This window comes from Egretta garzetta, unplaced genomic scaffold, assembly GCF_000687185.1.
Source record: "Egretta garzetta isolate BGI_Z169 unplaced genomic scaffold, ASM68718v1 scaffold68, whole genome shotgun sequence".
In the NCBI taxonomy this organism is placed as follows: domain Eukaryota; kingdom Metazoa; phylum Chordata; class Aves; order Pelecaniformes; family Ardeidae; genus Egretta; species Egretta garzetta.
The window spans coordinates 514,418-524,770 of NW_009260774.1; the positions used below are offsets into that span (position 1 = coordinate 514,418).

Genomic DNA, 10,353 nt, shown 5'->3' on the forward strand with positions numbered 1-10,353 from the left:
GAATGGCCCTCTACTGACAACGGGGTATAAAAAAGGGACTTCTGAGTAAATGAGTGCCATGAGACTCTGACCCCCTTGGAGCCATGAGGGTGATACTGTTGGCTGTGGTTTACATCCCGTTCACCGTGGCTGTGGAACGGTAAGAAAACATGCCTGGCATCACTGACGCGTGTCTCAGCTGGCTTCCTGGGGGGTGCCCCTGCTTGTTACTACCTGAGGTCTCAACCCCCCCACCCCCCCAGATTTTTAAAAAAAGAGTATATGAGAACTCTAGAAAGGAGATCCAGTTAATTTTGGTGTGTTTATTTTATTTGCGTAGAATCCCTCTCATTCGATTCAAATCTATCAAGAAACAGCTGAAGGAAAAAGGAGAATTAGAGGAATTCTGGAGGAATCACCACCCCGACGTTTTTGCCCGGAGGTACCTGCATTGCTTCCCTGCAGATATTGCTTTATCAGTAGGAACCACTTCAGAAATGCTGTACGATTACATGAATGTAAGTACGGTTTTGGTAATGCAATCATAAGGACTCGCTGTTCTCTTGAAGGCAGATTTTTTTCCCAGCACATTTGAAATCTAAACTCTCAATGCAATTATAGGACTTGAGATGGCTCGCTGCTATATGCTATAAATACTAGATCATAAAAAATTAGTTTACCAGTCTGCAAAATAAAGCATGTATGGATGTAAGTTAGCATGGGTAGGACCCGGGTAGCAGGCTGATGTAGTCCTGTGACAAATTTTATTTTGTATAGATGTGTATTGGACTTGGTTGGGTCTCCAAGCAAATATGGAAGGTTTGCTTGTATCAGTTTTGGTTCAGGATTGGGTTTTTAGTAGCAGAATCTGATTACTTCGTTTAGCTATATTCTATTTATCAGAAACTCAGATGCTTGCGTCTTATAAAAAATCCCCCAAATTTCATTTATTTGATCACGTGTAGTCATAAATCAGTGATAACGAAAACCCAAGTGGAGGTTTTCTTTTTCTTCTATTATCTCCTGAGCTTAATGTCTATTAAATATTTGAGACTGACCTGGGTCTCACACTAACCTGGCTGAATTTACCCTCTAAACTGAGAAAGGAAAAATATGAGTTTCACTGGATCTCAGCCAGGCAAGTCAGCAGGTCAACCATTTCGTAAACTGTCTTTCCTGGGTTTAGCGTTTCGTCCATTTGGTTGGTCTCTGTTTTCTATTTTATTCGGTTCTTCTGTTATGCTTATCTAAAGGAAAGCAAAGTTGCGGAAATATTGCAGAGGCTGCATCTGAACAGGGAAGGGAAGGGAAAGCCAAATTAATTCTGCAAGAACTTCCTGAGACTTGAGGGCCATAAGGGAATATGTCAAGAGGGGCTAGAAATGTGTGTGAAGAAGAGCAAAGGAGACTGAAAAATTTCAGCCTGCTCTAAAGCTTATTAAAGAAGGATAAATACCAAAATAACAAAGCAAAATCTGCTTTTCCAGTATATCCAGCTAGCACCAGGAACAGTTGTGTGGAGGTTTCAGTGTGGTGTGTTTGTGGGGGGGTTTGGGTTGGGTTTTTTTTTTTTGACCAACATGAGTAAGAGCTACCTCACATTACATATAAATCAGTAAAGGTTTGGTTAGTAAAGGAAGGAATAAAATCCTGCCATATAGCTGGATATTCTCTTAAAAGGCACACTTGCTTCCTTTTCATGATTATCTCATGCAGATCGTAAACTCCGGGGTCAGAAACTATATTCAGTGTATTAATTAACAAGTATGCACTTGAAGATACCTATTCAAATATTTGTATTACTACAAAAGGCTTGGCACTGGGTATTGCTTTTCTATCTGCGTTTGAATTCCAGAAATGCCTCATCCTAAAAATAGGTCTCTTGAGGCTGAAGTGCTCTTCCAGGGCCAGATAAGGGGCACTTAGACACTTGCATTCGGGATGTGGATAAGCTCTTCACTCCAGCTTTCACGTGTTCACCGATTATCTCTAGCTTCAGTTGGTATCCAAGGACAGTCAGTGGTTTCTTTATCCACTGGATGAACTTTGTTCGTACATCAGATACAATCTCTGCAACGGAATTAATTTTTTAACTTGCTAATAGCTGCTAGTTACAAAGGAAAAAGCCCACCCACCTGTGACAGCATTTGTGCCACCGGTTGGAGCCCTCTGACGCTGGCAGAGGTGGGTCGTGCTGTCTTTGCATCACTGGTGGCAAATCACCCTTTGTGGTGAATGGAGGTAAATCCAATTGCTGGCCGGTCACAAGTGGTGTTCCCCAGGGCTCAGTATTGGGGACAGTTCCATTTCACACCTTTATCAATGGTCTGGATGTGGGGATCGAGTGCACACTCAGTAAGTTTGCAGACGACACCAAGTTGGGTGTGAATGTTGATCTGCTGGAGAGTAGGAAGGCTCTGCAGAGGGATCTGGACAGGCTGGATCGATGGGCTGAGGCCACATGGGTCACAACAACCCCATGCAACGCTACAGGCTTGGGGAAGAGTGGCTGGAAAGCTGCCTGACAGAAAAGGACGTGGGGGTGTTGGTCAACAGCTGCCTGAATATGCACCAGCAGTGTGCCCAGGTGGCCAAGAGGGCCAATAGCATCCTGGCTTGTATCAGGAATAGTGTGGCCAGAAGGAGTAGGGAGGTGATTTTGCTCCTGCTCAGCACTGGTGAGGCCACACCTCAACTGCTGTGTTCAGTTTTGGGCCCCTCACTACAAGAAGGACATTAAGGTTGCTGGAACATGTCCAGAGAAGAGCAACGAAGTTGGTGAGGGGTCTGGAGCACAAGTCTGATGAGGAGCGGCTGAGGGAACTGGGGTTATTTAGCCTGGAGAAGAGGAGGCTGAGGGGAGACCTTATTGCTGTAGCCAGGTGGGTGTCGGTCTCTTCTCCCAAGTAACAAGCGATAGGACGAGGGGAAATGGCCTCAAGTTGCTCCAGGGGAGGTTTAGATTAGGTATTAGGAAAAATTTTTTCACCAAAAGGGTTGTCAAGCATTGGAAGGAGCTGCGCAGGGAAGTGGTTGAGTCCCCATCCCCAGAAGTATTTAAAAGATGTGTGGATGTGGTGCTTAGGGACATGGTTTAGTGGTGGACTTGGCAGTGTTAGGTTAGCGGTTGGACTCAATGATCTTAAAGGTCTTTTCCAACCTAAACAGTTCTATAATTCTATGATCTCTTACTGACATTAGCAGAGGCTGCCTGAAAGCCTGCGTGGTTGTGCAAGGGCTTTGTTTTGGGGCTGACCTTTCTACCACTGAAGCTGGTACAAGAGGGCTGGTTGACTTCATGGGGAACCCAGCTGAGTATTTGCTTAAAAGACTTTAAAAATGCTGCACTGTTATGCATGCAGCTGGAGTGAAATCTGCTGCCCGCAGCCACTCATGGAGCCAGACCCACTTCCCTGTGGTGTGCAGTTATGTTTAGATGAAATTGCACGGATCTACCTGAGAAAGCATTGCATGAAGCTCCCAGGTCTGCTTTTTCCTCAGGAATAGCTCACTGGCAGGCAGGCCAGGGCTGATGGGGTTGTTCCTCCCCCAGGCGCAGTACTACGGAGTTGTGAGCGTCGGCACGCCGCCACAGAGGTTCACCGTCGTGTTTGACACCGGCTCCTCCAATTTTTGGGTCCCTTCTGCTTATTGCATCAGTGAAGCGTGCAGTAAGAAACATTATCCTCCCTTATGCTCCTCGTGTCTCGGGTACCTTGGCCAACGTCTCACCTTTCCCAAGGAGCTCACCTGCAGCAGGGATTTGGGAGGGGAGGATTTGGAGCACCCCTGAGGGCCACTCTCCCCTCCTTGGCTTGCTCCTCCATCTCTGCCCCCCTGCGCTGCCCCGCAGCCAGGGCAGGCGTCAGCTGCCGCCGCCAAACATCCCTCAGCACCACAAGGTGCCTGGTGTAAAAGGCATGAAAATAAACTTGGGAGAGCTACAAATAGCAGTGGAAATGTGCTCCCCTCACCCCCCCCCCTTTCTTAATATGCCTTTAAAACCCCAAATACCCTCTGAGGTACGGAAAAACAGGGATGCCTGTGGGGGAATGGGCACCTCCGTCGACTCCTTCCTTGTAAGACAAACTAAAATCTGCCTTGCCTGCATCTCGTCTGGCTCCACATCAGGGAGCAGGCACGGTGCCGGGACTGCCCCTCAGGGCACAGGTGTCATTTGTTTTGTGTAGGGGTGCACGAGAAATTTAAGTCCTTTCTGTCGGATTCGTATGAGCACGGAGGAGAAGCTTTCTCCTTGCAGTACGGCACGGGACAGCTTCTGGGCGTTGCTGGCAAAGACACGCTGCAGGTGAGCCTCCACCTAAAATGGGTGTCAGCCTCCAGGTCGACTGTTTTCAGGGCAGTTCAGATACCAACCTTGCCCTGAAAGGCCTTGCAAGGGCAGGGCAAGCTCCCACCAAGCCAGGTGTGGGTGCTGCTCTGGCTTTTGGGCTACCCAGACAAATCCCTAAGATTTATTTTGCATTTCTGCTTCTCTCCTTGGGTCCTGTCCTGGATTTATGAAGAAATATCCACAGAATTAAGGCATTAAAAGGAATCAGTGCAGCCTACTCCCCAGATGGGCACCTTCCATGTTGATGGAAGTCACACAAGGATATCCAGGCTTTATAACCTGAATGAATCCATTGATATGGACCTGAAATGTGGCTAATTTCTTGTAACTGATGGTCTCTTTACTTTCGGTTGTACCACACAGATAAGTAACATCTCCATCAAGGGACAGGACTTTGGCGAGTCGGTGTTTGAGCCAGGAACAACCTTTGCCCTTGCCCACTTTGATGGCGTGCTGGGCTTGGGCTACCCTTCCTTAGCAGTGGGCAATGCTCTGCCCGTGTTTGACAGCATCATGAACCAGCAGCTGGTAGAGGAACCCGTCTTCTCTTTCTATCTGAAAAGGTCAGTCTTTAAAGTGACACTGCTAAAAAAGAAGCAAATCTATTTTAATTGTTGAGACAAACATGCAGCTGTATAAATCTTCAATTCTAGAAAGTACTTTTTCCTTCCCCCCCCCCCCCTTTAAAAATATGGATTGAAAAGGAAAAACATACTGGGGAAGACCATGAATTTTGGACAGAGAGTTATTCTTGTTGGAGCTGGTCATAAACAAAAGAAAAGCTCCCAGCTCAGATTCACCATGTCTGAGTTGCCAGAGATTTTCCTTCTGGCCAGTGGAGATGAACAGAAATGCTATGCTACATCCAAATAGCCACATTTCAGAAAAGAAATGTTGTTACCTCATCTGGACCTGGCTTTAACTCCACCAATTTATCCAGTGTGTCTTAACCTGCTTCTGACACCTCTCTTACCCCTTGGCAGCCTACAGTAAGTCTTCTCAGAGGTTGGTTGGAGGCTCTGAGTTAGGACATCTGCAGTTATAATTTAGAAGTAATCCCTTTCAGCCATCCATATCTGAATTTAGAAAGGGCTGTGGTTTGTCTTTTGCTTTTTAAGTGTAATCTCATCGGCACATGCTGGTACACTCCCATGTCTGCATTAATCTGTCTTCTGCTTTCAGAGGAGATGACACCGATAATGGTGGTGAGTTGATTCTGGGGGGGATAGACCATTCCCTCTACAAAGGTTCAATCCACTGGGTCCCAGTCACTGAGAAAAGCTACTGGCAAATACACCTGAACAAGTACGTATGCGTGTATGTACGTATGAAATACCTGGTGGAATTCACCTCCACAGGTAAAACCCACAGAGGCAGAAACACCTAGCGATACAGATGCAGGAGGACTTGGCTGCAGTGTTTTATCCTTGTGCCTTTTAAAGAGGGTGTTCACCAGGATGAGTCTGGCGTTCATTAGTTCTCAGTATCTGCTGTGACATGGGTAGCTGGTTTCTGGGAGAGCATGTTAATATGTGTTAATAAGATACACCAATGGTTGAGCTGACTCTTGGTAGGCTGTTTAGTGAAGAGGTTAGGGCACCCAGGAGCTGCATCCAGCTCCAGGTCCTGCTCTCATCTTTCCTATTAACCTTGGCCAAAGTAGTCAGCATCCCTTCGGTCCTTCTCCTGCTGCACAAATCGATGAAGATGCATACCTGTGGGTGAGGACAAATTCATCAGTAGGCAACAAATGATCAGGGCTGTAGGAGTCCTGAGAGAGACAAGTGGTTCCTCAGACAAGAAGTCTTCCTCATGCCATTTCCTTTTATTACTTTCTTGTCTTTTAAAGGCCTTCTTTTCTTTTAAGACTGGGAAAGCTTGGCAGCTAGTTTTAACTTCAGACCGTACTCTGGTACTTTAGCTAGCAATAAGATGTTCTTCATTCATGGTGTATATGCCATTTGCTTAAAGATGCTTTGTTTTTCACTGGCAGCATAAAGATCCAGGGCCGGGTGGCATTTTGCTCCCACGGCTGCGAAGCCATCGTTGACTCAGGCACTTCTCTTATCACCGGCCCCTCTTCACAAATCAGGCGACTACAGGAGTATATTGGGGCAAGCCCGTCACATACTGGAGAGGTAAAAACTATACAGCCAGAAAACAGCCAGAGAGGAGGAGAAACTGGTATTTGGTGCAAAGAGCTTATAGGGTGGGAAAATAACTGAAAAAATTGCTCAGAAAGGTCTCGGCGAGAGCCTGGTTTCCAGGACGGCACCAAACTCAGAGCCATGCTGGTTTTGACTTGTCTGCCTTGCTGCCCCAGCCCTCCTCCCAAATGCCCACCTCCTCTCTCCCATACTCATCAGTACTGGCGTGTAAGGAAATCATGGGCACGTCAGTTTGAGGAATTGATCCATACTCTACATCAGAGATAATTTTCTTTTGGAAAATCTTCCTTTCAAAGTCCCTGGCTATAGCCGTTAGCTTGCTCAAGCCAGGAGGGGTCTGGTGCTGATGGCCAGACCCGTCAGCATCAAATGGAAAGGGAAAGGTGTTGCAACCGCAGCCCCACGGCGGTTCCAGCGACAGGGCCTCTTGCTGCCAGCCTGCAGCAGAGCAGGCAGTGCCGCGCTGGGGCTGCCGGGAGGGACGCGCACCGGCGATGCTCGCAATGCTGGCTCCTGGCAGATGAGGCACAAGGTGCAGGACAGACTTCACTCTCTTATTCTCCCTCCTGACCCTTATTCCTCTGTCGCTTCGCTGGTTTCCCTTTCTTCCCTGCCGCTTTCTCCTGCGTCTCCCTTGCTGGCACTCTCCACCGGTCCTCCCTGTTCCTGCCTGCCCTCTGAGGAGCACCTCCACCTCCTCCAGTGGGCCAAAACAGCCTCCATGTATTGCTTCATGGCCTCTGTGGCCCCCCACCTGCAGTCCCCAGCCCCCCGTGCCCCTCTGGGGGGGCTGGCGTGAGCTGAGGTTGCTCCAGGCGGGTGAGGCTTTCCCACTGCCTTGCCTGCGGGCTGGGCTGGGATCTCTCTCTGCCACCCTTCGCATCTCCCCGCTGGCAGTTTTCAGGTGGCACGACCAAATCCTTGTAACATCAAAAGCACTGAGATAACAAGCCCGAGACGGCTAAACCCACCTGCCTCTGGGGAGAGGGCAGCTTATTTTTGCCGTGCCTTATTGCCGGCCCTTGGCTGACGCCCAGGGGTAATTACCACATCGCCCCAGCTCCAGTGCCCCACGTCAAGCTGCCGAGTGTGGTTGCTGTTAACTTCACAGGTGTCTTGATCCTGTCTCAAAATTGCACTTGGATGAAAATTGAGTGTTACAGTTGGCCCAGTGCACCGGGCAAAGATCAAAGACAGAAGTGCACTTTTAATCTGCCTCCTTTTGTAAGAGGAGGACTTGGAGTTGCATTTGTGTAACTCGTGAAGCTTCTGATTCCTCCTCAATTAAACCTTAAATTCTGTTTTAATTCACATTTTCAGATATATGTCGAACAGTGTGCTTTAATAACAAGTTGGTTTTATAATAGTACATACTAATGGATATAGATAAAAAATGTATTTCCAATGCACTTATATTAGCGTAATGTAAACAAGAAACAGGTCATTGCCGTATAAGTTTATATACTCCAGTGCTGACATAAGAGCACTCAGCCAGCATCTCAGATTCTGCAAAAAAGCACCCTGAAAATAAGACTTTCTGTGACTGTTTTTGTAGCAACCACAGACAATATTGGCTCAAATTTATCCCAGCATAAGTGGGCGCATCCATCAGTGACTTCACCAGAACTTTTATCTCTTTCCAGCAAGGATTAATTTGTTCTAGACATACTGGCTATGTGAATGAATTATGTTTTGCTCCTCGTATCCTACAAACCATTATATTGGCTTTTTTACCTTTCCCCTCTGTATCCCATGGTTTATTTTGTTCCAGTGGTATGACACCTGATAAGTACACACAAGATTTATGGCTATGTTTTCATAAAGCAGCTTTAACAAGAACAAAAAAAGCAGATTCTTCCTTATAGGAAGCCTCTAAAACAATGACTTTAAACACCACAGTTTATAGCAAAGATCCCTCCGGGGCTTGGGGCATTCTGCAGTGCCATTTAACACACCATTTTTTTCATGAAATAACTAGAAAGGCCAGGAAATGGCCTTCTGTGTTATAGTAAGTGAATGTATTATTTATGGAAATGAACGGCCGTGCCAGACTTCAGTCCTTCTTCTGCTCTGTATTCCTCACTGGCTTTTTTTCCCCCTAAAACTATGATGCTACGGGAGGGAGCGGGGTGGTCTGCAGCTTGTAGGGTGCTCCCTGAGAGAGCTGGAGGCAGCTCCCTCCACCCAGTCCCAGCCAGAGCATCGGAGGACTTTTGCTCAGCAAACCTTGCTGACATGGGTTCACCAGGGCCCCCACACGCAGTTTTGCTTCCAAGTTGTACGGGGGGGGACATCAGAAGCTCCTTCATCTTATGCCTTTTGGTGGTCCTGAGGGTTTTCATCAGCCCTGGGTCCCTTGGGGCTTTGGTGCAGTGGTCTGGGCTGTTAGGCTGGTTTGACCCAGTGCGGGAGCTGGAAAGCTGGAGGGCAGTGTTGGGCCATAAGTGATGTTGTTTCTCTGTAGTAAGTTCACTATTCCCTGCTGCAAAAGTCTTGAATTCAAAGGGCAGTGCTTAAAAAAAAAGGCAAACCGATCCCGTTTCAATCAGTACATCGCATACAGTTTCTCGTAGACTGCCGAAGACTGTCCAGCTTGCCTCACATAAGCTTCACGATCGGCCACCACGAGTACAAGCTGACCGCGGAGCAATACATCGTAAAGGTGCGTATCCCTGGGCTCCCCGCTCCCCGGGCCAGGGCCGCAGCAGGCGGCCGCAAGGACACGTGCTTTCCCTTCCAGGAGTCTACTGAAGACCAAACCTTCTGCCTGAGCGGCTTTCAGTCTCTCGACATCACCACTCGCGCTGGCCCACTCTGGATTTTAGGAGATGTCTTTATGTCTGCGTTTTACTGCATTTTTGACCGTGGGAATGACAGAGTGGGATTTGCAAAAGCTGTTCATAGGAAGGATTACTACTGAATCGTAATAGCATTTATACTGCCTTAACCCAAATGTTAACGTAATGATCTTCAACGCACGTGTGAAGAAGGGCTTTAACTGAAACTCTGGACCTAAATGCGGTCATGTTTGGGCTTTGGGGTGATCCTTGTCCCAAATTATGTAGTCTCATTTAATCTCTGTATGTTTACAACTGAGAAACATTTTTTCCTGAATAACTGATGGACACCACAGCAATCAGGATGAAGTGAAACCGGCTCAGCACTCAGATTTGCAAAAGAGAAGGAAAGATAAAAATGCTGAACAGTGCCAGGCTGACAAGATAGCAGTTATGAGTGGGGGAAACTAATCCCAGTCTGGTCTGGTCTGGCTACAATTTTTTCCTTCTCATGTGCTAGTTTCCACCTCGTTTCCTACTGCTTTCCTTTTCCTCACTATTTTCCACAGCTGGGGTTTTTTCCAACCTCGTTTCCTTAGTGCCACGTAAATTGTCTTTATATGAGCTTGCTCCAACCAGTTCATATAAAGGGGAATTTGACTCGATGCCTGTGCAGCCACTGATTTCCATTCCTGTTCCTTGCACACAATTTCCTGCTCCTTATGTCACCTCTCAGACTTGCTTTTTCCCTTGGGTTCATTCTCGCTTGACACTTTTTCCTCTTTTGGGTCTTGGTGTTTCATGTCTGTGTCTTAGGTCAGATGCTGCTTTTAGCGTCTGACACCTCTGCCCCTTGGCAGCGTGGGCAGCTGGGAGCAGCATCTATTCGCATTACGAAAACCAGACCGCAACCCTTGCAAAAGGAGCTGCAAAGGGATACCGCAGCGTCCCTCCACCTCAGATGAGTTACGAGACCAATGCACCAGCACTAGACATCTCCTGCCCCTTCCTCTGCCACTTCTTCTCAGCAGCTTCAGCGTAGGTAGCTGCATTGATTTGGCAAAAGAAGGTTCAC

The 10,353-nt window shown here is 47.4% G+C and overlaps 1 protein-coding gene across 1 annotated transcript; it reads left to right on the forward strand.

Annotated features, from left to right (window-relative positions):
* Window positions 1-83: 83 nt before the first annotated feature.
* On the forward strand, window positions 84-9,513 carry LOC104132915 (cathepsin E-A). Its single transcript, XM_009646262.2, has 9 exons — window positions 84-139; window positions 320-497; window positions 3,533-3,650; window positions 4,170-4,288; window positions 4,697-4,896; window positions 5,516-5,638; window positions 6,327-6,471; window positions 9,065-9,163; window positions 9,242-9,513. Exons 1-9 carry the CDS (start codon window positions 84-86, stop codon window positions 9,419-9,421), a joined length of 1,218 nt encoding a protein of 405 aa, XP_009644557.1. The 3' UTR covers window positions 9,422-9,513.
* Window positions 9,514-10,353: the final 840 nt, after the last annotated feature.

Coding starts and splice junctions, on each gene's coding strand:
- LOC104132915 (XM_009646262.2), top strand. CDS start 84: ATGAGGGTGATACTGTTGGCTGTGGTTTACATCCCGTTCACCGTGGCT. Junction 140..319: donor TTCACCGTGGCTGTGGAACG/GTAAGAAAACAT, acceptor TTATTTGCGTAG/AATCCCTCTCATTCGATTCA. Junction 5,639..6,326: donor TGGCAAATACACCTGAACAA/GTACGTATGCGT, acceptor TTTCACTGGCAG/CATAAAGATCCAGGGCCGGG.